This window comes from Melanostigma gelatinosum (assembly GCF_949748355.1).
Source record: "Melanostigma gelatinosum genome assembly, chromosome: 1".
Taxonomy (NCBI): domain Eukaryota; kingdom Metazoa; phylum Chordata; class Actinopteri; order Perciformes; family Zoarcidae; genus Melanostigma; species Melanostigma gelatinosum.
In genome coordinates this window covers 20,357,048-20,384,126 of record NC_136634.1, presented here as the reverse complement: position 1 = coordinate 20,384,126, position 27,079 = coordinate 20,357,048, and the positions used below count along the sequence as shown (strand labels likewise).

The 27,079-nt window shown below is 43.2% G+C and overlaps 3 protein-coding genes across 4 annotated transcripts in view; 2 read left to right on the top strand and 1 right to left on the bottom strand.

Annotated features, from left to right (window-relative positions):
- Positions 1-111: 111 nt before the first annotated feature.
- On the top strand, positions 112-21,936 carry LOC306775568 (DNA topoisomerase 1). Its single transcript, XM_079266022.1, has 17 exons — positions 112-125; positions 3,586-3,705; positions 3,896-3,959; positions 4,090-4,217; positions 4,395-4,510; positions 5,609-5,730; positions 7,519-7,641; positions 7,779-7,966; positions 8,760-8,904; positions 10,866-11,009; positions 11,512-11,697; positions 16,607-16,675; positions 19,050-19,164; positions 19,764-19,891; positions 20,092-20,192; positions 20,792-20,941; positions 21,537-21,936. Exons 2-17 carry the CDS (start codon positions 3,671-3,673, stop codon positions 21,637-21,639), a joined length of 1,917 nt encoding a protein of 638 aa, XP_079122148.1. The 5' UTR covers positions 112-125; positions 3,586-3,670; the 3' UTR covers positions 21,640-21,936.
- A 145-nt stretch (positions 21,937-22,081) lies between these two features.
- hsbp1b (heat shock factor binding protein 1b) lies at positions 22,082-24,509 on the bottom strand. Its single transcript, XM_079266034.1, has 4 exons — positions 24,328-24,509; positions 23,213-23,279; positions 22,894-23,020; positions 22,082-22,574 (listed from the first exon to the last, which is right to left on the bottom strand). The coding sequence occupies exons 1-3, from the start codon at positions 24,370-24,372 to the stop codon at positions 22,899-22,901; spliced, it is 234 nt and encodes a 77-aa protein (XP_079122160.1). The 5' UTR covers positions 24,373-24,509; the 3' UTR covers positions 22,082-22,574; positions 22,894-22,898.
- A 312-nt stretch (positions 24,510-24,821) lies between these two features.
- LOC306777806 (solute carrier family 66 member 2) overlaps positions 24,822-27,079 on the top strand; it is a 37,831-nt gene continuing 35,573 nt past the window's right edge. For both annotated transcript variants that reach the window (XM_079269100.1, XM_079269099.1), the window contains exons 1-2: positions 24,822-24,928; positions 26,789-26,987. In XM_079269100.1, the coding sequence (XP_079125226.1) occupies positions 24,916-24,928; positions 26,789-26,987 (212 nt within the window). In that variant the 5' untranslated portion in view covers positions 24,822-24,915. The remainder of the gene's footprint in view (positions 24,929-26,788; positions 26,988-27,079) is intronic.

The following is a 27,079-nucleotide window of genomic DNA, read 5'->3' as shown; positions in this document are numbered from 1 at the left end:
TACGTCTGTTTATGTAAGCATGAACACAGTTACTGTGCATTGAGATACAGTTATGCTGTGTTGAACTCCTCCCCGCAGGTCAAGACACTTAAGACTGAACCACTGGAGTCAGCCAGCAGTACCAGGTAGGAATCAAGTCATAATACAAGTAGACTGCACCTTATTTTAGGCTGTGATAGTAAACTGGTGGAGGTGGATTGATTTCCATCTTAAATCTGGAGCTCTCTGCCCTGCCCCCTTTTTTTCCTACGGCAACCAGAGGGATACAACGGGGACTACCATAGAATCTGTTACGTTATAAGCAATATGACAATTAATCTAATATGTTTGTTTATTAACTGGACTAACAGAGACACTAGTGTCTGACAGGTTTTGTGCGATTTAGTGCCAGGCAACATGAAGGGGGTGAAATATGGCTCACGTTGTGTATGTTTTCAAGAAAGTTTGTGTTTTTTGGGGCAGAGGAAGTCACTAAAACTGCGCCGATATGGCAACATTTTAGATTTGGAACTGGTGAGCCGAAAAACAAGTCCCTCCATTGTCACTCGTGGGCTCTCTCAGTTTCATTACGTAACGCTCTGGAGCAGCTGCAGAGTCAAGTGTGACATCTTGTGGGATTTTATTTCGGTAGACCAATCTGGTCCCATGTTTGGATTAATATCGTACTGTTCGGAATATGTTTACACTGGCCCAAGCTTATTGAAAAGTTACCATGCAGCCAGAAATCTTATTTTTCTCTTCCCCTCCTGAGGTGATGGAAAGTCATTCTTGTGTTTTGATGTTGAAGGTCCCTGGATAGAAACCATCCCATTTATTTGTCATTTTACGATGTTTTATACGGCCTCAAAGAAAAATGTGTTTTAATCTTCATTGAAGACTAATATCTGTGGCTTTTCAGGAAGGTAATCGATGAGAACGCATGGTTTGATTAGTTTGATGCTCAGCAGGGTGCTGCTGGGATGGCAGACCTTGGCCAAAGACCCGCTGTGTCAAATCTGTCTCACAGCAGGGTGTCGACAGAGTTGTTAATGGATGGTTTCTCAGATGTGGATTTAACCCGACCCGATATGACAAGAGAAATTTCGAAGGAGATGTCTGTTGGAAAAACAATTTTTGCTAAATTCTGTCTTTTAATGTTTCGCTTCAGGATTTTCTTTCTTACAGAAAGGCTCAGGTGGCAACTGTGCAAGTTGAGTGGGTTTCATGCAGGGAGGGAACCGAAGGGCTCGCAGCAGAGGTAGGGAAGAAACATAAGGCTATTAGAACCACAGACCGTAAATGTCAGTGGACGCAGTGACCCGCCTTCCTTTTGTATAGCTTTTTATGGATTTTGCTCAGTGGTGCAGTGTACCAAAACGTAATTTGAAAAACCTCAATAGAAGCTTTGGCTGTAAAAGGTCCAGCCCTAAAGTAGGGATGTGCGTGATAAGTCGACTGGTTGATTAAACGTTGCATCCCTCGCTCGACGGCACCGAAATACTAGTCGCTGTCGCTAATAGTCGCTAATATTTTATGACATTATCACCCAAAGACATGGGAGAAAGGTCAGCCCACCTTAAGTGAGCCTGAGTAGTTGTAGCATTTATTCACAAACATAAAAGCTGTACACACAATCGTGGCTCGCTGTGTGTGTGTGTGTGTGTGTGTGTTTGAGTGGGACAGAGGGGAGGAGAAGGTGTAAGGTAACTTGCACACTTCTATACCAATTAATGGTAGAAGTTATGCCAAACCATAACTCTTCTTAGACCACAGTCCCCGCTGTCGTTTCATCAAATATTACAACACACCACTTTGTGAGGCGTATTTCTAACCAGGCGCCCGGAGCAGACAGTGGAGGCACATTGATTTCAGCAGGACTTAGATGTAATACTTTTTTTTTTTTTTTATTATTTTTTTTTTTATAAATGCTATTTTAAATTGGCTCCCACAAACAATATTTAACCTTTTTTGTAATTGTGCAACATTTTGACTGTTTTCTGAGTGTCTTTTTTACTTTTAGACAAATCGACTAGTTAAAGTTTCCGTCGGGGAACCCGGGCGTTAGGAACATCCTCACCCTAAGGACAACAAGGACACAGTTAGACTAAGCGGTCTCCCATATGTGTGTATACATTGTAGTGACTATAAATAATGCTTTGGCTCTCAAGTACTACTGTGAAAGTTTAGAGCGTTGATTGTCCGCATGAATGTGAGTGTGATACATGACCCCTGCAGGAGGTAACCTATTGGAGCCAAATCAGTAGAGCGGGATTTAACTCGCTGTAAAAGAAAAAGCAGCATTATTGGAAGATTTCTGTCTTTGTCTTTGTCAGCATGATGTCTTGATGGAGAATGTCATGCGCGTGGGAATAATCACTCTAAGCATGAATACACTTTTTGTGTTGTGCATGTGGTTCGGATTAAAATCCCTAATTGTGTCGTCATGGAAGAACATAGCACTGTACACATGGACCCATGGATAAATACAAGGGTGAAACTAGTGTATAATGGTCAGATATGTACAGATACCATCATTCATTTCATTATTCACTCCTGCACTTTTCTTCTGTAATACTGTATTGACTCGTCTTTTTCTTTTTAGTCTTTTCTTCAGAAATGAAAAGGAAGTACTTTTCTTTTTTTTTAATTTATTTTCTTTTTTTCTTCTTTCTTTCCATTTTATCTGTTGACATCCAAAATGTGTTTCCTCGAGAGGTAGAACAAGGGTCCTGTGTCATCTTTGCGCTGAACACGTACAGCGTTTGCAGCAATAACCCGATGGAGTCAGAGACCAGAGGAGCTGGGGGAAGGCTCATTACTCTCAATCAGAAGACATCGGGGTCGCACTGTGCAAGTGCAGAGAGAGAGTGCATTAGGCTCATACAATGTGTACCAGGTAGTTGCTGCTGTAGCGTCTTGTAATTAGGATTCAGGAAGCCAGTTTGACAATTGCAGGCTTTACATTATCCACATTTCCCCCTTAACTGTTATGTTAGCAGTGGTGACTCTAATGTGTTGATTTCTTAATTTGAATTTCCCTACTCAGTAACTTTCTTACTCTGGAGGGAAATCCAAGCTAGCAGTTGTGTATTTATTTTTTTAAATTTCTAATTGCTGTAATTTTGTCATTATCATTACTGTTTCGATGATGTTGCTTGATTACCATAATTATGTCTGATTTCTTGTGGTCATTGTGTGCTTGAGGACCGTTTTCCCCTCTCTACTTTGCGTGACGGGGTAATTTTGTCCTCGTTCTGTAGCCAGCAGTGCAAACAAAAGACAATTCAAAGTTAACAGCTCAAGCCAGATTTTATAAGAGCAAAACAGAATAAGATCTTTATAAATGTGCTTTTTCAAATGCAGCAATATTAAAGAAAAGAGGATCTCAAATAAGGTTTCATAAAATACAATTTAAATGAAAACCAGTGCTCACTCTTGTGACTGTTGCTTCACGACTAAGCTGCAGTCTACCATGTGCTCTGTGTTTCGACATATGAAAAGAATTGTACCTTCAAAAGACGACAAAGCAGACTTCTGATTGGGGAAAGAAGCAACCATTAACAATGTAAAGATGATGTGAAGATGTCCCCACTTGTTGTGGTCTAGAGGGCCGGTGAAACCGGAGCCAGAGGATGGAGACTTTGCTGCAAAGAAAACCGGATTGAAACGGAAAAGAATTAAGGATGAGGCCATGGAAGGCCCTTCACGCTCCTCTGTTTCACCTACGTAAGTCAGCACTTTTAGCCCCTGATTGGCCAGAAATGAAGGCATACTTAACATTATTAGAGAATGGTTAGCACAGTGGTTTTGGCATCTGAAACTCATGTTAATATTTGTGTATGAACATTTAAATATGGTAGTTTAACATATTGTGTTTGCTATAACTGTTCTCTGTCTGTCTTTTGGGTACCTGCAGCTCAAAGACGAAAAATAAGCGACATGAAGAAGAAGCTCAGAAGTTGAAGAAGAGAACAGAGAAGGTAAACCTCTGTCTTCCCGAAGTAATCTGTCTGCGTCACAATTACTCCCTCTATATACGTTTGCTGGAAATGTGGTTGACGATGGGAGTGTTTGAATTCACATCTCGAGTGTGTGTGTTTCTCGGCACAGACGGTGAAAAAAGAGGAAGGAGAGCACCCAGTCTCCAAAAAAACAAAGAGGACGAAAGAGGATATTGAGGGGGCAAGACAGTTGAAGATCAAAAAGAAGGAGGAGGAGGAGCAGAGTCGCTGGAGATGGTTTGGAAATGCTGCTCCTTTTTTTTTCTTTTTTTTCTTTAGCTGGCCTTGGCACACACACACACACACACACACACTCAAACACAAACTACACGGGGAAGCCAGAGAGCAGCAATCTCCACTTTCTCTCTCCTCATTTTCTCATCCTCATTTTCTCCCCATCTTGCTTTCTGTCAGGTGGGAGGAGGAGAAGTATGAAGATGGGGTGAAATGGAAGTTCCTGGAACACAATGGACCCTCCTTCCCTCCTGAGTACCAGTCTCTGCCGAACAACGTTCACTTCTCCTATAATGGTCAGTTGAGCATGGAAGTTTTATGAGTTAGAACAATGTTGAAAGAGTTTCTTACACGTTTTCTCTAATGACTGTCATTTAAAAAAGTCTTGGTTCCTCTCAGGCGCTTGTTTAGACCATTCAAAGTAAATTAAAAGCACTGCGTAGTAACATCACTTTTAAAGTTTTCTTCATGTTAACTTTCAGCAGGAGGTTCTCTCCCTCTCTGTACCTTTTGGTGACATCCTTTCTGTTTCCTATAGCGTGTATATATCTATATATAAATAGTGTTCTCTCAAAAATTCCTGACTCAACTAATTCCATCAGTTTTTGTGTGGTTTCTGGGACACACTGTCTAATAATGTGTGCTTCATGCCCATATTTAATACACTCAGTTATGTCAAAGAGCAGTCCTCCCCCAGCGGGACAGTTGACCTTAAGAATGCATTGAAGCCATGTCCGTGTGTTTAAAGGTAAGGAAAACGTCTGAAGTGTTAAATGGCATTGGTGTCCCCGACTCATCAAAAGACCTTTGACCTTTTGTACAAATTTGAAAATGAAATGATGCTGTAATATCAAAAGAAACTACTTTGACATCAGCCTGGAATTCTGTAGATTCTCAACCTTTATGAATCTTTAGAGGAGCAGTGGACAGGTTGGGAATAAAACAAAAGAGGTCTTTGAAGTGGGCAGATCTATGGATGAAGGTGTAGAGGCACACACAAACATGCACAGTTGGGTCTTCAGGACGCTGAAGGTGTATCGGGTCAAACGCTGATTGATGACTGATTGCTTTGTTAAGCAGTCAAGCCACAACAGTGTCCTACAGGGAGCTGGCTTGATCTATTCATTAGATGCTTTCATGTACTTGTTTGTAGCTCACTCTTAGTAGTGGGGCTGCATGTAAATATTTAGTCCTTGTCGCTGAGCCACCGCTATACAGCCATGCATTAGTCTGACAGGACTCGAGAGGAGGCGGCTGTTAAACTGTAGCATGTGGGATTTAGATCGGAGCTTCCTAATGTGTGTGTGTGTGTGTGTGTTTCTTTTGTAACTTGTAAAAGAAGAACCCCGTGTTGTGTTGTGTTGAACGTGAGCTTGTGTTGGTTCTGTGTGCAGGTAAGAAGCTGAAGCTGAGCCTGGCAGCTGAAGAGGTGGCGTTGTTCTTTGCCCAGATGTTGGACCACGAGTACACCACCAAGAAGGTGTTCCGGGAGAACTTCTTTAAAGACTGGAGGAAGGTAAAGCCAGAAAGAGTCTTGGATATATTGTCAGTTTTGCAAGCGAAAAATAGCCCTAATAGGGTTCGGCGATATTGAAATTCTCCTGCTGACAATATTGCTGTAAGATAGAAATGATCATCCAAAAAATGGCATTACACAATGCATGAATTAGATTAGCAGCTAGTTAGTTGGTTACCTTTCCTTAGGTACAGCTCTTCTACTGATGCTTGGTTCTCCCGACAGGGTCAACAACACCACGGTTGAATGTCGGCCTGCGTGCTTGTCTTTTTTCAGCTCAACATTATTGAATCGGAGAAGTTAATATTGGGAGCAAGAGCAACAGGCCAGCGGACTTTGACAGCTTAAACGCACTCCTTGTGCCCTGAGCGTCGTCTCTCTGCTCGGGGCACAAGGAGTGCGTTTAAGCTGTCAGAGATCAGGGGGGAGGAGAGAAACAAGTGCAGTAAAGACGAAACTCCCGATTATGTTTTGTCACTGCATCGAGTCAACTGGTTGTAACTGCTTCCTACAGTCTCGCCCTGTGGACCACCATGTTTATAGTTGCTTGCCTGTGATGACTGAGGGTTGATTGCTCTTGGTGATAGTTTTTGGCTTCTTCAATGGAGTCTGTGGCTGACTCGAGTATTCTGAGATTTGTTGTGTTTCTATCTTTGGTCCCGACTTGTTAGTTGCTTGTTGTGGCTGGTATCTGTACCCTGGTGTCTGTCAGGATGTCCTATGCATGGAGAAAACACCGTGCCAAGCCCCAAGTCATATCATGCAGAATTAATTTTGCGCTGCTTAGTGCTCAATGCACTTGAAAACACAATTTGTGTGAAGGCATTGATATGCTAATCCATACAAGTAGCTCCCCTGCATATGAACAAATCCAATTAAACTGTTATTACAGCCGGAAAAACTCTTCCTCGCTCCACTGCCCTCGGTGCCCGCCCACAGTTGGGTGTCAGTCATCCTTAGACACGGAGACTGACTGCGTGTCTGTTCTGTCGAGTGTTTCTGGAGAGAGGTGCGTGTTCTGTGCATGTGCATGAATTCAGTGTAAACGTGACATTTTGGCAGCAGAAACTTCCAAGATGAACCGTAAAGTCTCCGCTGAATTGCTCCGTATTGCTGCACTGTTGGTGACCTCTCTGATGAGGTGACCGCTTGTGCAATAACTTTAGAAGGTTGACCATTATCATTGAAACTCAGCTGCCCTTCTGCTGCCTTCAGTGTACTGCTGTGTCATGCATTCGTAGGAGGAAATGGTCTCTACTCTGGCCTTTCATAACGATACCACCGTCCGCTTAGCCTCCATAGAGATGAGAGGTCACAAATCTGCGATCATGCTCGTCTCCTTTTATTTATTCTTCATGATGCATTATTGTATGCTGCGCTATTTGACAGACAAAGGTTGTGTCCTCTATTAATAGCTCCTCGTGAAATGACTAAAGCAGCGTTGTGTGCGGATCCTTGGTCTCTTTCTTCCTTTAGTTAAACATTTTCAATCTGCACAGAACAAGTGTTTGAATTTGCATGCTTTTTATGATCCGTATTGAAGTCAGTTTGTTTCATCATAATTTCCATTGAACTTTAGATAAGTGGTGGAAAATGGATGGATGGATAACTAATTATGTAGTCCAAAAAATGTCATAAATCTCGATTTCAACAAGATTGATGATCAAAATTGATGATTAATTTTCTCACATATGCATCTTTTTGTCACTCGAGGCTATCTGTGTTTTTATCCAGATGTAACTAAGAAACATTCCAGAGTGTCAGATTTGTGTGTTTGTGTCTGTTTAGGAAATGACCCATGAGGAGAGGTTGCTGATCAAAGATCTTGATAAGTGTGACTTTGGAGAGCTCCATGCCATGCATAAAGCCAAGGTGGAGGCCAGGAAAGTCCTGACCAAAGAGGAGAAACTGGTAACAAAAACAATGTCTGTCTGTGCCATATCTTCCATATCATAAGATTCTTCCCTTTAGTGTCTAAAGAAGGTCAACATGGATCATTTAGGTTAAAAAAAACAACCTTATTTGTGTTTGTTTGATTTCTGTTGTAGGTTTTGAAAGAGGCCAACCAGAAGGTGGTGGATGAATACGGCTACTGTCTGCTGGACCACCACAAAGAGCGCATCGGCAACTTTAAGATTGAGCCTCCGGGGCTGTTCCGGGGTAGAGGCGAGCATCCAAAACAGGGCATGCTGAAGAAGAGGATCCAACCGGAGGATGTCATCATCAACTGCAGCAAGTGAGAGTGATGCTGCGTTCACAACAAACGCGTCGCGAATTCATCGTGCCGCCGGTCAAAATGCCGGGAACCAAGTGTTCATTCGCGCTGGACGCACCGGGGCGGGGCTTATCTCCCTGAAAGCCGTTCAACTGTCATTGCCATTAACCATGGAAAAATAACCTATTTCTGCTTAGTATGTGTTGTGGAAGTCACATATATCCCGGGAAACTAAACGCCGTCATGTCTGGTTCATACTATTGTCCAGAGGAGCTCCATGGATTTTATCGAGCTGTATTCACTGTGTCTAGCAAGCCACACAAGTCGCTGTTTACTACAGCTGTGTGACGAAGAGCAGCATTTGCTCAAACTCCGTCACCCCAGCTGCTAAAAACCCAGCGGTAACACCTCTTGATGCGACCTTCTAGCTGGAAGACCTCGATGCACAAAGTGTTTTAAAAGCTGTGAATCGTAAGAAAGTCTTTTCAAAATGTCCATTACCATGTTTGTTAGTATGAAGCAATGCGTAGCCGTATTTACAGCTTCACAGGCAATGGTAGTCCACTGCTACAGATGGTGTGGTGTGATTTTGACTGTGAACGTTTGCTTTAGGTAACTTCAGGAAATCCGGTATGTTAAAGCAACCGTAATCCATATCACGGTAGATTTCAACCGTTGAATCCATTTCTGGTTCTGGTGTCGTACGTGTATGCTGAGAAGGCGTGAGCCCCTTCAGGATGCTGTAGCTTGTACTTCCATGCTGTGACCGCTCACACACACACATTCCGTCTTGCACTCTCTCCTTAATTGACAGAGAAGCCCGCATCCCTGTGCCGCCTACTGGTCACCGCTGGAAGGAGGTTCGACACGACAACGCTGTGACATGGCTGGCCAGCTGGACTGAGAACATCCAGAGCGCCATTAAATACATCATGCTGAATGCCAACTCCAAACTCAAGGTAGCAAAAGTAGTAGTCTGCTGCAAACCGGGCCACAACCGGTTCAGGGCTAAATGAACACTTTCTAATTAAAACAAGTTGCTTTGTTATAGTTCAGGGACAGGAAGGCACAGACTGTTTGCATGTGTGGCTTTATTTAACTCAAATGTTTTTTTTAACACTTTTTAGTTTAGATTGGATCGTCGGTGCATAAATACACTAATCCAATTGTCCTGCAAGCACCTTAATGCACCACCAGTAAAATGCTGCCATCGCAGCCTCTGTCCTCAGCTGCTTGCCACTCAACAAAAATGTAATATTGACAAAAGTGACAGCTGTCATGTTATTCACTGCGGATTATGTATCTCAAGACAACTTTCACAGGTAATTTAAGTTCTTTTTTTTTTCATACCACGCTGACATGAAAGGAGACCAGTCACTGACTGAAAGGTAGAAAATAAAAAACACATTCATCAATCAAAACCTTGTAGTCAGCCTTGGAAAATGGTTTTTGGGTGTTTTTTAAACAAACTGCTCAGCCTTGTCTGCCTTTGCTTAGCAAAGCACCATGGAACACCAATAACAAGAGAAGCATGCGGGTAATGCAGGCGCCAGGTTTTGTCGAGGAAGAAGAAAATGTGAAATGAAAAAAGATATATTGGTCTGCTAAATCAGTTCTTTCTTTTTTTCTTTTTTTTTTTAACCAAGCGATTCATCTTGCCATTGTTGGTGCTAATTATTTGAGGTCAGCTTGGTGTCTGAAAATTGGCAAATAATATTGGCTGCCTGCCTCTCGCACACACACTGAAATGAATGGTGCTGAAAACAGCCTGCCATCCAGCTGAGAGTAAAGAGATATATTCAGTGAGAATACAAACAAGTAGAACTAAAATGTCACCAGTCAAAATGTGCAGTCCACGCTTCAGATGGTTTGTTAGACAGACTCCCGTCTTCGTAAAATGGGCAGGAACTTTAAAAAAACAATTGTCGGGTGATTGAATGAACCATCTGTCAATCAAAGTCGAGAGACGAGCACAAACATCCTCTGCTCTTCCCATTAAGAATTACTCGCCAGTTGTTGCCTCTGTGTCATTCCGTCAGACACCCGCACCTAACCACGCCCGTAGCTCCTCACAGGATGCAGATTGGTCCGAAACACTGTAGATCCAACACAAACGCATTACTTTACACCTGACGAGATGGGTTTTCAATTTGTCAATCCACCTACAAATAATATTTACACTTTTAACAGATATAGAAAGGCCAATTTAAACCCTATTGGTTTCCATTCAAGGCTGTGCTTTTGTTTTATTTGCTTACAAGTTGAGAGGGTGTCATCTCGCTCCTTTATCGGCCCTCACACTGTTGACCACAGCTATGACATTAGATCTGTATTGTATAACTACAAGAACCAAGCATGCATCCTTGTCGTGGTCAATAAAACCCAACTGTTTGTAGGAGATTTGCAGTATAATATATCAATACTTTTTTGTTTCTAAAATATTAAAATGCCGTTATGGTTTTGTTTGGAGAGGAAATGCGACGTACGTGTGTAGAAAAAGACGTGTGTGACTTCTTGTCATTATTTCCCCGTCTCTTCCTCTTCTTTCATGTGTAAAGGTTAAGTTATTCCACTCTGTCTCCGTGACAATATGGTGGGTTTAATTGTGTCTTAATCCCGTCTCCCGATAAACACCATCGCCAGCGGCAAACAGGCAGAGGACATGTAGTCAATAGAGTTGTGATATTCAGCCTGCTTTCATGTCATGATTACCATTTTGATTACTGTTTTGATCAGAGGCTTTTCAAGAAAATTACTTTTCTGTTCTCGTTTTGTTTCTTCAATTCTTTGTTTCATATTGCCCCCCCCCCCTCTCTCTGCTGTTTCCTCTGTTGTTATCCCTACTTCTCACTGTGTCCCTTTCTCTTTTGTCTCCGCCACTCTTCTTCCGCCCTCCTCCCCTACGTTTCATCCTACGAAGGGAGAGAAGGACTGGGAAAAATACGAGATTGCCCGGAAACTGAAGTCGTGCGTGGACGACATCCGTAACCAGTACGGCCAGGATCTCAAATCCAAACAGATGGTGACACGACAAAGAGCTGTGGCCCTCTACTTCATAGACAAGGTCTGGTTGGTCGAGGACACACTTTGACGTTAAGATGCAGCAATTGTTTACACACCAGTGCAAGAAATAAAGTGCTGTCAGTTTCCCAGAGTCTCCTCAGTGCTTCGGACTGACACCAAGAGCCATGTGAACATATTGGAAATCAATGCGATGTGCCTTTTCCATCTTCCCACATAGCTGGAAGGGAAGGTCTTTTGCAATGAAATCATGGATTATATGTAGCCATTTTCTTTCAGCCACCCCACGCTAATTATCTCGCTCTGCATTGAGTGAAATGATAGATTGAGTGTGTGATTGCTTTTGACTCATGGCAAAGGATTCTGATTCTGCTTTGTGTTTAATTTGCAGATTTTCATTCCTACCACATGCCTTGTGTGTATGTGTTTAATGGTCATCTGGTCGGCGCATGTTTGCTCTGTGAATGGGCAGGATGATGGTCAAAGTGCTGGGAGAGTGGATTTGTGCATTTATCTCTGTATTTTCTGACCCCCCCAAACAAAAGCTTGCACTGAGAGCTGGTAACGAGAAGGAGGAGGGAGAGTCGGCGGACACAGTTGGTTGCTGCTCGCTACGTGTGGAGCACATCACCCTTCACGAGAAACTGGAAGGCAACGAGTGTGTGGTGGAATTTGACTTCCTGGGTAAAGACTCCATTCGCTACTACAACAAGGTCCCTGTCGTCAAGAAGGTAAAGGAGCAACGAGCCCCACACTCGCATTCATATCCCTGCTTTGTCTTTGGAAGTTTTATTCTGGAAATACTAAAAGTTAATAAAAAGCAACTCCTTCTTCTGCTAACATCTGGGCCGTTCATTGCAGTACAAAACCAAAATATTTCATGATGACAATCTAGGTTTTGGTCTTTGGGTTTTTGGCAGAAGTCCCTGCAGAGAAGGTCACTTGCATGCATATCGACATGCACTGAGCCTGCAGCAGAGAGGGAACTGAGGAATGTCCCCTGGGCACAGTTGTTAGATTGCATTCCTGTGGCTGTGCTGGTTTAATTTGTCTCTGCTCCAGTCTGCTGCTCTTGGATTACATGTTGGTGAATTGTTAACCAACAACTTCGGGTAACCTTGTGTTGGTCTGTACACCGTAGCATCATAACATGGTTTGAATACTGCGGTCAAGCTTATACTCCCATAAGCAGTACTTTGCAGTTCTGTTGGAGTCATCAGTTCGTTCCCTTGTGTTCAGTGGTGTATAGTAACGAAGTAGAAATACTTCGTTACTGTACTTAAGTAGTTTTTTTGGGTATCTGTACTTTACTTTACTACTTATATTTCTGTTGACTTTTACTTTTACTTCACTACATTTTGCAAAGAAAACCGGTACTTTTACTCCGATACATTTCCCCTGAAACCTTCGTTACTCGCTACAAAATCAAATCTATCTTTAGAAACAAAATGAATCACGAGAGCAGCGTTGGGGACTGTGGTGGAACAGAGACTGCAAGCCAGCAGGTTTGGTGAATCAGTGGTCCTAGCAGCAAGTTAAATCATTGGTTAATCACGTTAATGCACAATTGCAAACAAGTGCTCTCAAAGCCGCGGCGTTTTGATGCCCAGGATGCTACATGCTATAAGCTAGCGGGCGACTACATGAGTAGAATTCCACTCTACGATGACTGATTTCATGATGGAAGCAGAAATGGAGGCACCTGCTACTCCCGCAACAAACGACGGTGGTGACGATGACCAACACCAGTGGATCGCTAGCGAGTTAGTGAGCTGAGGAGGTGTTGACAGTTGTGCAGCACTAGTTGGCTAACGTTAGCTGTAGCTGTATACACGGATTGACAGGAGCCGCGAGAGCGCAGCATTCGTGAAATCCTTCGCAGCTGTGTGCAAGCTGTCTGTGACGCTGAACACACCTCTACCTGCCTCAGCGGCCTGTGAAAGGATATTTAGCATCGCAGGACGAGTCTTCAGCCCAAGAAGAGCAAGACTGAATTCTCGCAATTTTGAAAACCAACTTCTTTTGAAGATGAACAGGACATGTTTCAGTTTCAAGTCATGACTGGGTTGTTACTTTCGGTGCTGCTTTAGTATTGATCATGTTTTGATATTTGAGTCATGTTGTGGATGATCAGATGGAGTTATGATGGCAGCAGTCGCCCAATTGCAGATTCAGCTTCAGCAAAACCTTTGTGTTCAAATCAGGCCCACGGGAGTTTACAAGGCAGGCGTCCTTTCTCAAACCACTGACCTGATGCATCAAGTGGATATGTTTTGCTGAACATAATATTATGCATTGGCCTCTACATCCTCTAGTCGGAATGAGCAGACTTATAAACGCACTGTTACAACTCCTTCATAGTGTCATATTGCTTTTCGGAGAATTATGATGATAAGTTCATAGTAGATGCAAAAGTATACTTATGTACAATATATTATGTTGAACATTGTTGCTCCTGGATGGATCACAGCAACCCAATTATGTTCAACACAGCTCCATGTCCTTGGTCATGGTGCCACAGCACTTAAAAGAATAAACTTCATCATTCTCACAATTCTGACCCTTTGCTTTTTTATCAACAGCATTTACTTGTACTTTTACTTTCAATGAACAGGTTATGATGTTCATTTAATGTTCAGGTTGTGATGTACATTTAATATCAGAAAATTACTTTTGATACTAAAGTACTTTTGTACTTAAGTACAATAAATATCAGATACTTTAAGACTTTTACTCAAGTAGTATTCTAATAGGTGACTTTTTACTTTTACTTGAGTAGTTTTCCAGTAAGGTATCTTTACTTTTACTCAAGTATGGCTTTTGAGTACTTTATACACCACTGCTTGTGTTAGACGGTCACTATGCAGCATCTCTTGTGCCACAGCTGCTGGCGACAGTTTGTCGAATCTAAGAATGCGGTTTATTCCTTTTCTGTCGTTGCCTCTCCTTGTTGTTCTGTAGTGTTACATAGTTTTTAGGTGTTTTACGCTGATGGTCAGACGAAATAAGATATTTTTTAAAGCAAAGTTTCTGCTGATGTTATTTATTTCTGGCATTTTAAGTTGGTTTTCACTTATGACAACGGAAGTCTCAGCCTGAGAGTGCATGTGACTAACTGATCCTTAGGAACAGCTTCACTGGAGTTAGCCACAGACTCTTGAGTGTCACCGTGCATGTTTTACCTTCAAAGAAGCAACACAGGTGTAGTCTCACCCCTAACCCTGATGATGTCACAATGGCCACACAAGACATAAATACCACAGAATGCAACTCCTCTAGACGTGTAAACCGAAGTCAGTGTTTTAAATGTGTCGAGTGCATCTTTGAGATCTGCAATACTGTTGCCCTTCAGGGTGCTATTCAGTGTCAATACAGTTAGAACAGAAAGCCTTCAGTACAGTACAGGTTTAGGATGTTGCAGTCGAGGTTCATGGCTACTTTCTATTAGGGATCGGTCATTCAATTATAAAAACTAAGTATTGTTTGCGATTTAAAATATTTAACTTTACAGTCTCGGGTGGTAAAACGTGTGTGGCAAGTTCAGTTCAGCTATTTCCCGTCGGCTTGTGTGTGCACAGCGCCCCCTGTAGAGAATTATTTAAAGGGGGCGGAGCATCGTAAAACGCTTTATTCAAACACTGAAGAAACTAAATTAAACTCACCGAAAACCCTCTTGGTCAGTCTTTCAACAATTTGGTCGAAATGTATTTTTAATTCATCGAGAGAGATTTAAAAATCAACATCTCTACATGCTATCTGTCTGTCTCTCTCCCTACGGAGCAGCTGCGGGGGGGCATCGAATAGTTCCCAGTGACTATAAAACAGTATTTCACTGTTTCATCTCAGCACCAGATATTAATCTGATATTAGAATGTAAAGAATGATAGAATCACTGTAATTGAAAGCAGAAAGATAAGTCGCGTATCATGTTGTGTGATTATTTACTTGTTTTTAATGTTTAATGTCTTTAATTGTTTTTCACTCACTAAACGGGCATATATGTCTGACGCAAATCAATTAAAAGCTTTTATAATGACACAATCTTGCGAACAGTTAAAGCGACATGCTCAATTGACATTACTGTTTATAATATTTCTAATAATTTTCGCTTATTCAAACTTGGCATGGCTTCATGCTGCCAAGTGACTTCACAGCTTACTTCTAATGCCAATGGGAACGACTGCTAGTGATACAGTGAATAATGATGCGTACTGTAATGAGCAGGTGAGCCAAGGTTACAATACAAGAAAAACCGAATGTGTCTGGAAACTTTTTACCGTGTTTAGCTGTTGCAATCTGTCAAACGGCTGTCACTTGTGTGTGTGTGAATTCCCAACACCTCCTCTGGCCTCAGCCCATGCTATCTTCTGTTCCAGAGATGGGGAAAAAGAAATGTTAGCACCTGACAGCCAGAGTGGTTTCTTTCTTGGCAGAATGTATAATTATTCAAATGAGTGCATTCAAAAGGAACACATTCGCTAAAAATAATTAGTCCCTTGCATATTTTAGCATCATCAATTCCCAAGGAAATTAGTGAGATTGCTGCTAAATGTCACTTTGAATGTAACGATGGCACAAGCATGGAAGGAAGGGGATTTCCATTTCTAACCATCATTCAATCTAATCATTTGCTTTATAAATGTGGCTTATATGTACTGTTTATTTCATTTGCTGTGCAGAGAACACGGGGCACTACGGGGGATGAAGTGGAGCGAGGCTATGCGTACTATGGAGGGCCAACGCTGTATGCTCCATGTGTAATTAAATGGAAAGAAAAAGTCACGTCATTGGTTCTCAGCGGGAATGGGGAGTAGCCAAAAGGGTTGATACTAAGCCATTGCTAATGTGCCCTTTCCCAACCATGGATGCCTCCACAGTGACTGATTAGCACCTCTGTGTATCGCTCTCTATTGTTTAAAACCAAATCCCTACTTATTTCTCAATTTGTAAACCAGTTACGACATGGAATGACTTCATCAAATAGCCCCAGAGTGTGGGGACACCTGCAGATGCATAAAGCATTTATTTATGTATTCATTTACATTCTTAACACACGCATAACTAAACCAATTACACACGCTGACTGGCGTCTCTCCTGCTCTGACACCTTCAGACAGACACTAATTTACATTTCCATCCCAAAAGCTCTTGTCCTTTTGATATTTTCAGATTGTTTGCCAAGCGACTCCATCAGTGAATATTTCAGTGTGGTTTGTAGAGCAACACATCTGTTGCTATTAATTGGTGCCTTGCATATTTCACAAGTTTATTCGGGGAATGGTGCATCTGCGGAAGCCACAGAGTCGTTGGAAATGTCAGATGTAATCGTGCCAATTTCTCTCCTCTGGCTCTGTTCTAAGATGGACAAATACACACACACACACACACACACACACACTCACTCTAAGGTCCTTGTGTCTTTATTACGTTTATTATCATGTATTTGTATAGGAGTGTAATTTATGGTGTTTTAGATCTGACTTGTGAGCATTTCTAACTAATATAAACACAATGTTCAAGATGGATAAACCAAATTGCCACAGCTGTGCCTGTAATGTTCTGGTAGCTGACTGGCCGGTTTGCTGTTCTCTATTCTTACGATACGCATGCATGATCAAATCTGTCTGTACGTCTTTTCAGGTTTTTAAGAATCTGACACTGTTCCTGGAGAACAAAGGGCCTGGAGACGACCTCTTTGACCGCCTCAATGTAAGTGGCTCACTAACTACTAACGGTATTTTAAAACGATTCTATTATTTCATTATTTGTGAAATCTGCCCACAAGTGATTTCCTGTTTTGTTTTTTTTCTGTTTTTTTTAAAATAACTGACTACTAATAAGTGAGACGCTCTCCTCAGGTGTGTAATATTTGACGTTTCTTTCTGTTTTCTGGCTACAGAAGGCTGCGGTAAAGGAAAAGCAGGGGCTAAAGTGTAAGGTGTAAGGGATGAGATTGAATGAGCCAATGGTGTGGCGAGATGAAAGGGCTAAATTGAAGAGAAGGGGAAGAGTATTGGGAGCAGCGAGACTGAAAGCAGAAAAGCACTTTCAAAAGAGAGAGGGGGATGGACACTGGCAGATAAAAATGAAGCTGCACAAGTGGAAATTGAGAATGAACATGCTGGGCGGATGAAGTTCAACACATAAAAATGTGCCGTCCTCTCAACGTCTTCCTCTCCCTGCAGGCAGCGAAGCCACACGGCATGCAGCAGTCGTACGCACGTTAGTCCACCGCAGGGAGACGTGGGGCTCTTCAGGGGGCACTCTGTCCTTTTTAAAACAACATAATCTATCTATTTGAGACTGTACCCAAGGCTAATAGATTATCCTGGTGGAGGACACACATTCAGAATTGCTCAATATACAGGTTTCTTACAGACTGCAGCTCACAGCCTGGCAATCCTGGGTTAAGTGCTGTGATTGCTGATGAATAAGTTGTCTTGAGATGCACTCGTAGAACCGTGTGCAACAGATGAACGGTCACTCTGGAGCAGAGGGGGTTAACGTGAGAAGAGTGAGAAAGAGATGCAGACGAGAAAGCACGAGGACGGTTCGAGAGCCAGCCTCGTGTCTTATGTCTGAAGATTGACAGGTGGGAGAAGGAAGATGCAGGACGGGACAGGAACGAGAGGGTGAAGACGAGAGGGTGAAGACGAGAGGGTGAAGACGAGATGGCGCAATTGAAGGAAGGAGTGCGGTGCCTCTGCTCTCTGCCCTCTAGTGTGTCAGGAAATGTCAGAGCGTGTTGGAGGTGGAATGGTAATGGCTGCTGTGGGCAGGCCTGATTGGCACCCGCAAAGGCCAGGCCGCTGAGAGAGTGGAGGGAGCGAGGGTGGGTGCGTGGGTGGGTGGGTGTGGGGGAGTAGATGGAGCGATAGGAATGTGACAGCTGGACCAGGTGAGGGGAGGTTAGGAGGGAGAAGATGGAGGTGGAAGAGAGGGAGGAAAGATGGAGGGAGGGAGAAAGCAAATGATAGTCGACAACCGGGCAGCAGCTGTAAGGCCGAGATGAGGAGGAGGATGTGGACATGGGAAGAATGATGGCGGGGTCTGTTGTCTCACAGTGAAACAGAAGTTGGAATGTCTTTTTTTTCAACAATGTGGCATATTTTGCGAGTTAAACGGAATATAGAATGAACAGGAACACGTAGAGACAGAGTCAGACTTTGGAAAATTTATTTTTAAGGCCTATCATACTTGCCCCTCCGATTTGCAGACACTATCATTAGCATTGCGGGAGGAGAGTTTGGTAGCTCATTAGCAAGACAGGCACGGCAGCCGGTGTGTGTATGATGTGTGTGTGTGTGTGTGTGTACCCGTGCGCCCTCCAGCACTTGCATGCACACATATGGATATATGAAAACCCTCCCTCACCATGTTTCTAATAGGATCCTGCAGGGAGACGCATTCACAATCTCATTCAAGTGTGTGGCCCCTGACAGCTGGGTCCTGACCCTGCTCTGATTAAACCAACCACATCATTATTGTAATCCTCACCAGAATCATCAGAATGATGATTATTCTTCTGCTGGAGCTGTGAGTTCATCTGGATGTTGTTTTTTTCTTTTCTTGTTTTTTCTTCACGCCTGTGAGCTTTCATCTGTGTTTAGAAATGCATGCGTGCGCGCTATCTGCCTCTCAAGTCCATGTGTTTACACCTCATGTCAGTGTTTGAACAGGGAGCACACGTGTTTGTTTTTCCTTCATAGCAGCGTGTGCCCTTACACTGTTAACGCCGTTTCATCTCTTTCCTGTTCTGTTGAAGCTGCATCCGTTTGACAGCAGCTAATGGCTATCTAACCACTGGCTCTGACAGCTCCAACTTCTTATAATACCTACTGAAATGTCAGAGGGGAAACGGTACTCTGATCTCTTTTAATTCTCCGCTCTAATGACTGATGATGCTGATGAAGGCAGAGACGGTGTTGTATAGGTTTCATTTGGTGTGGTACGGTACTGATGCTGTACACTGCAGTGGTGCGATGCCACAGTGCCACCTAGTGGTCGAGGTCTGATTCATTTGGTTTTGTGGTATTCGTTGGGAAGCCCGCTGATGTGAACGTGTTCCCATTTCTCCCTGCAGACAGGCATGCTGAACAAGCACCTGAGTTCTCTAATGGCCGGTCTGACTGCCAAGGTCTTCAGGACATACAACGCCTCCATCACCTTACAGCAGCAGCTCAAACAGCTCACAAACAGTAAGCAGTGCAACATTACAAAACCTCACATTCCTGAGCAGCTAGAAAGGTATCGGTACCCCCCCACCCCCCCCCCCCACTGCCATTGTCTTATTACCTGACTGCTGTTGTCATGGAGTCCCATGATAAAACTGCCACACTTTTGATGTTTTAAATTTTTTTTTTTAGCTTGCTTGATTCAAGAGACCGTTACTCCAGGCAGTTTTTTCGGCCCTTGCAGGAGTACGTTATCAGCGTGCACACTGCTGTGAATCTCTGCCTCACTCTTATCAGGGTCCCATTGGCTGTCTGCGCCACCGTTTCTCACTCAGAGATAGAAGTGTCACGCTCTTTTCTCATCTCTGGATTGCCGCTGAGAGCCAACCTGCAGGATGGCGTGTGGTTGTACCATGTGTTGTGTGGAGCCCAGGAATAGTAGATGAAGCTCACAGGGATCTGAATAAATGAAACGAAATGACAGCAGCCTGTAAAAGTGTGTGTGTGTGTGAGTTTGTTTCAAGAAATGGACACATGATTAAATCTTTATCTCTGGTCAGATTTGTGTTTTTCGTGGGATTTTCCTGTTTGAATACAAATAACTCTTCTGTCTCACTCCACAGAGTCCGACAATGAGCCAGAGAAACTGCTGTCCTACAACAGAGCTAACAGAGCAGTTGCCATTCTGTGTAACCACCAGCGGGCGCCGCCAAAGACCTTTGATCAGTCTATGGCTAACCTTCAGGCCAAGGTAAGAATAGCTTGACTTGCTTTATTCATCACATTGACATTGACAGTGGATGATACTGTCCTGTTCTTGTGTCACTGTAACAGTTTGTTGAAAGGCCAGTGCAGATTTCATAACCTTTCCAGCCTCGGATCAGTGATATTTTAAAGCTAACAGAAATCCATGTATAAAAACATGCCCATTTCCATATGTGCTCCACCCAGATTGATGCTCGAAAGGAAGCGCTGTCCCTCGTGGAAACGGAGCTGAAACAGGCCAAGAAGGAGGCGAAGACCAGAGGCAGCTCGGACCCCAAGCAGCAGATGTACGTGTGACAAATAGTGCTGAAAAAAACCCCAGCAAGCTGTGGACAAAACGATTGTAACAACAAGTAGCAAAGAGAAAGGTACCCGGCGGGTTTAAATGCCTCCAAACAACAGAAATAACTGCTTCACGGTGAATAATGAGCCGTAGGTGAACGCTGTGAGAAAGAAGGTTCCTGACCATGAAATTGTGTTTGTTGTGGTGGCAGTCCTGCTGTTACCGCACAGAGATGAGCTTCCCTGCTATTCCTTTTAGTCTTTGGGCCTAGAGCCAAAAGGCAATTACCAACACTCCGTTAGTCGTACGTCGCAGTGCAACGGACAACTGCTTTCCCAGTGTATTGCCTTTAATTCACCATCGAAATGTTTGTTCACTGGATACTCATGATTCAGAGAGCAGTATCTAGTATTGCGTGGCGCACAGAGAAGGAACACTTGATTTTTATACATGCATAGATTTTCTGCCGCTTGGGACATTTGCTACTTTCAGTTATTTACACAAAACATCTTCTGAATTAGGCTGCATACCGACAAAAGCACACTTGCCCACAATGTGGACAGAATTCACAGTGAAAGACTGAACCTATATGTCTTCCGTCAGTCTGGTGGAGCGGAAGAAGGCAGCAGTGAAGCGCTGTGAGGAGCAGCTGCTGAAGATGGAGGTCCAGGCGACTGACAGGGAAGAAAACAAACAGATTGCACTGGGTACCTCAAAGCTCAACTACCTGGACCCACGCATCAGCGTGGCTTGGTGAGTGGACACTAACACGGACTCTCCAAAACACATTTTGCCGACAAACTCGCTGCCTAAATGCATGCACTTGCTATAAACCATCACAAATGGCAGGAAGCTAGCGGACACTTGTCAATAATGCACAACACAAGGCGACTTTGTAAATAATCTTTTCTGTCGACTGATTGAAATATATCTGCAGTAGCATAACTAAGTCTCCAGATCAATCTAAAATATTCTTCTGATCTTTTAATTCATGTTCTATCTGTAGTTTTCTTCTCTTCGGCATCAAAGCAAATCTGGTGTTACTTATAGCTATGAAGTTGTGTAGTGCTTGTATTTATTCATTACAATCGTTTGTTCATCTTCAAACACAGCACTGTCAGTGAATCTAATCAATTCAATACCAATTATGCTCACACAGTCAACCTTTAAATCATGTTCACACTCCTGTATAGCCCATTACATGTTGTGTTTATTTCTATTGATTGCATTCTAGCAGTGCTTTTACATTCTCTATCAGAATACCTCTGTACTTTGTTTTAAGAGGAAATATTTGGGACCTGTCAGAAGACCACATGGCGCATTAAACTATTTTTATCCATTTGATCAGGTGCAAGAACATGGGGGTACCTATAGAGAAAATCTACAATAAGAGCCAACGGGACAAGTTCGCCTGGGCCATCGACATGACTGAGGACGGCTTTGAGTTCTAACTTTAAAATGCAGTCAAGGAACCGGTCACTTTATAATACATACAGAACTTTAATATTGCACTCATATGATGTTCACTACTGATTTTGTACTTCATGGTAATGTGTGACATGTTTTGCTTACTGCTGTTAATTTCTGTTTGATGCGTTTGGCTTCATTTTGTTGTTTTTGTTTGCCCTCATTTGAATAAAGGTTCCTACTATGCAGTTAAGCAACATTGCCTCTAATTCAATACACATTAAATGTCAGTTAAAAACATCTTATTGATCATAGACCGTAAATTCCCAATTCCGCAGCCTAATTGACCCTTAAGTGTAACAATGAACTGTCATTTAGAAACAATCTCTGCCAAAGAAACACCATACAACACTGACGTAAAAAAAATAATTGCAGAAAAACAATTAGCACCGAGGAGTTATTTATATTTTTAAAAATTCACTCAGCACCTGGCCAAATATTTATTATGTAATACATGACAGAGCATTGTATTAAATAGCTTTAATAGAACAAAATCTGTTGGAATTGGAATGCATCCCACAGCGTGGTAGTAACGGTGCCGTTGGGCTTCAGATGTTCACTGTGCCTGTTTCCCCTGTTGGTAGGGATGGAGGTTCCACTAGCCTGCAGGTTGTACTTCTCAGCACAGGCTCGGGCAAAACCGTCCCCATCAGCCCATCCGCTCACGGGATTTCATTCATTGAGATACGATGGCATAGAAATCCTTAAGCTGCATTCCTGCACATGGTTCTGAAGGGCACAGCATTCTAACTTACAAATGACGTTCAACTTTTCAAGTCATTACATAACTAAACCGTTTACCACAATATTCAATATATAAAAAAAGCATTTCACACAACGACACACCAAATCAATAAGTCATTTTCAGGATCGAAAAGTCTGCTGCGCCTGAATGTAGGACCGACTTCACACCGGGAACCTGCGGGACACACAATGGTCTGCGTTTGAGTAAACGGGTTCAAAGAAGGTGGTGAATTCATTTATGAATACATGCGTGTGTGCATTTATCCATGTTTACATCTGACACAACCAAATAAACACTACATCCTTAATATAATGATTAACAGAGAAACTAAACTATAAGCAAATGACAGTCTCCAATCTTCTGATGTCTCCATATATTTAGGATTCATGAGTCGATCAGGAAGAGGGACACAACCATGGACCTTGACGCAAAATGGAAGGTATGAATAAGAGCTACGAGGGTCTGCTGGTGGGTAGATGGGTCTGCGGCTTACCTTCATTATGAGCCTTGACCCTCTTTAGCCTTTTCCGGTGCCGCCTCGATCTCTTCAACGCCAGCCTGGGTCATCAGGTCGGCGATGTTCTTCTCCAAGTCATCAATGCGCGTGCTCATCTCATCAAGTGGAGAAGCAGTTAAGGCATATAAATAACACAAGAGCTCACAAAGTTACTCCTAAATGGGTAAAATGATATCCAGGTCAGTCCACCATTGAGACATCAATCCATCATTATTTTCAATTAGAATATGTACCACGAATGCATTTAATCAGTGAACAATTGATAGCGTGTATTTTAAATGATCAATTAGGATATTCCTCCCGATGATCTGGTCTGACATGGTCTGGAACTTGTCCTGCATCTGTTGCAGCAGTGTCTGGACCTGTGAAACACACACATACATCTACTGATCAGAGTTGGTTCACTGAAGATGACAGCCATACATCAAATGCACCAGTTTGACACCAGAGGATTGAAGTGGACTGTGGACCATTAACAATCCCTCTGGCACTGAAAAACATCAGCACTCCCACTCTGATGCACCATGCCTGTGGTCTATGAATGATTTAAAAAAGCAGCAGAACAATGATAAGTATCTGGTTTCCTTGACAACAATGTAAAAGCTCTGTTTCCATGGGAGATTGATTCCTTAATTCCCCATGATGAGAGAAAAGTAGGCGCCACAGATCCATACTGTTCTGTATTGCTGCCCATCACATAATGTGGCTCTATTACACTGTTCTCTAAAGCAGTGTCTGTGATCAACAGTTTAATTTCACCAAATGTGTTCTTCAGATGCTTGTGATCACGAGGGGCAGTGTGACAAAATGAAGGTTAATGAAAAACAAATAGAACATGTGTATCACTGGGAGTCCTCGAGGAAAGGTTTGGAAGTGCTCTTAAAAGACGCTCTACTCGACAATGGCTGTACATGCAAAAACATAGGGAAATAAATTAAATAAAACTACCACAGGGGAGGGTAACATGTAGTGTTATGTATGCTCTTCTCCATGACAACACTCAAACATAGTGATACTACACTATTCAATATAGCGTTAATGGAAACTGTCAACGACAATTAGACCACGCGTCTCTACAGCAGTAACATTACACAGGAACAACCCTTTTTGTGCAACGCTTCGCGGTTTACTCTGTTGTGATTTGGTGATTGCACGTAAAAGCTGACCACTGATGTTACATAACGTGCTAAACAAAGGTCAGGACTTCAGTAAACAGGTTCAAAACGCAGAGCCCATACACCTGTTTAACTGCACAAACTAATAAACATCAAATGCTACCGATGTGCTACAGTCTTGCTAGCTTTTGCTTATAAACTAGCTACTAGCTTACCATCGTTAGCATTTAGTGTATGCCATTGCTAGCTAGGCTGCTATAGCTAACGCTAGCTTGCCATCTCGATCGTGACTCACCACATTGGTAAGGTCCTGCACCGACTTGGGATCCGTCTCAGACATGTTGTGGTGTAAGTTATTATCAGCGGCTGAACAGAACTAAAATCCAGAAAACAGTGTACCGATTATGTTCACTATCAGGTGTGTGTGTGTGTATCTGTTTGAACTAGAGAGCAGTCCCTGGCACCACCCACTGCACAGTCAGCTGTCCTGCAACACCAATAGTCTCGCGAGAGCTATGTCAGGGTGCTAAGTAATGTGGAATATGGAGTTTATTAAAATAAGGAGAATGCACATTACTTGTTGTTTAACGTAACGTACGGAGAAGACCACGCATTCATTCATTGCATTTGTTTAGTACAGCTCGTCTGCATCCCTTTAAGTGTTTGAACGAGGAAACGTTACATGTTTAATGTTGGAATATGACGTTCAGTCTGAAAATAATAGTGAACAACGATGTGTGTGTTCTGTGCGCGAGTGTGCCCCGTGCGTGTTCACATCTTGAGAGTGAGTTGGGATTTGAAAGTTGGAGCAGCCAGGGAACCGGGGGGGGCTGAAACACTCGTACCCGTGTGAGTGTGCGAGCTGCTGTTTTTGACAAGGTGAATGAAGGCGACTGGTGAGTACAGTTGGGTGCTGTTCACGGTTTACCTACAAATGCCGAATGTGAAATAATGCCACCTAGACACACGTAAACATTGGTATCGGGGGCGATGCGCAATCAGAAGAGCGGTGGGCATTGTCCGTGATGTGAGCGCGCTTTTTAAAAACAAAAATTATAGAACAAAGATAAAGACTCTCAGAGGACGCTTGTTTTTTTGCGTTTTAGAGTGAAGCACAAAGTGGTGAAATCCGACATTGCACGCTTTAAACCTGCTCTGCATACAATGTAAAAACACGGTGGTTTAGCTGTTCCTTCGTGTGCGGTTATAACCCGGTAGCCCAAAACGGATGCCTGTATGTGCAGACATGTCAGTGACCCAACCCCATGAAGCTATGCTTTTGCTTGCACAACAGCATGTCATGTTACTACAAGTGGCTGCTGTGGTGTGGGTGTGATGTGTACTCACACAGCCAGGCAGAAGGAAACGGGTTTAAGACACCTTGCATTGTTACATTCTTGTGTAATGTTTAACTGTCGGAAACCTATAAAAAGACACCTTCGTGGATTATGTTCAAGGGCTGCTCTGCAGTTTTGCATTCACTTTGCATTCTTCATAATATTTGTTTTTAAACGCGCTAGAGAAGTAACAGGGAGACCCACACAGGTCTGGACAAGTTGAGAATTGGCTTTTGCTCCACCAGATCCACCTGCCTGGCTCTGTCCTCCAAAGCAGTGAGGTCTTGGCTGGAATGTTGATTTCCTTATGCCCTTACTTACAGCTGAGTCATGTGAAATAACAGATGTCTCATGGGTAATCAGACCCCGTTCATCTTCAGGATGACTCTCGGTGCTCCAAGCTGAGCTGCATCTCCTGTTGTGTTGCATTAGCCTACTATAGTGTGATACAAAAGTTACCACCAGAGAACCTGCTTTTTACTTTAGTTTTTTATTGTGTCATGACTAAACCAATCCTTAGTGTGTTGACTGAGCCATACTGAGTGACTCATCAGCTGACACTGCCTGCTAAGGACTACTGTTATGACACAGCCACGAGGAGCCACAGTCACATGGGAATCACGCCGCACCAATTCCGTTTTATTCTCACCATTTGCTTAGAATTTGTAGGTCATGGTTTTGTGTACACAGCAACATACGTGCTCTCACACCAAACATGTCCACATACCAATCCCATTTCCAAGGAGCTGTTTATCTGTATTACAGGATCACAGTGTCTCAAATGTAATGAATCCCTCTATTTGTCATGTAGGCTGCTCTGGAGAAAGAAGGAATTACAAACCTTTAGTCCTTGATGTTATTATATATATTTGGGGGCGACCGTGGCTCACTGGGTTAAGAGGGTTGTCTGGCAACCGGAAGGTCAACGGTTCGATCCTCAACTGGGATGTGTCCTGTGTTGAACTATACCTGAGCAATACACTGAACCCCCGGGCGCCTGTCATGGGCAGCCCACTGCTCCCTATATACAGGGATGGGTCAAATGCAGTAGTCAAATTTCCCCCTTAAAGGGATCAATATAATAAATAAAAAATACATTATTATCCCCTCAAGAATGCCTGCTAGCACTTGGCTCAAAACACCTCTGTTTTCAGGAGAACTAGTTGTGCGGCAGACAGGACCGCTTGGTCAGAGTACGTGTTCAACTGTGTGAACACTCAAGAGTGAAGATACTGCGGCGTACTTGTCAGAGAGAAGTCATTTAGCGGGAGGAGACACAGACCTGTGGTTGTTCTCCACACCGTGGCAGCTAATACCCAGGACGCCTCCTCGACCTCCCCGATTCCTGCCTGTCATCTCTGCCTTCACTGGCCATCGGCTATTTAACCTCTCTCTCTCTCTCTCGCGTGATGGATGCAGAGGCGGTTCTACAGGAGCGGGACATGGAGGACTCATGGTCTTTGATGTCCTGGATGGCGTCCTGCCTCATGGTGTGCGGGGGAGCGCTGCCCTACTTGCCACAGTACCAGGATATCCAGAGGCGCAGCAACAGCGAGGGCTTCTCCACCAGAGTCTGCCTGGTGCTGCTCATAGCCAACATCCTGCGCATCTTCTTCTGGTGAGGAAGATTGTGAAAGGCCTGTGTTTTTATCTGTCTTTAGACTCCCCACCCCCGCCTTTGGAAGGCACGGGCCATTTGAAAGATCACAG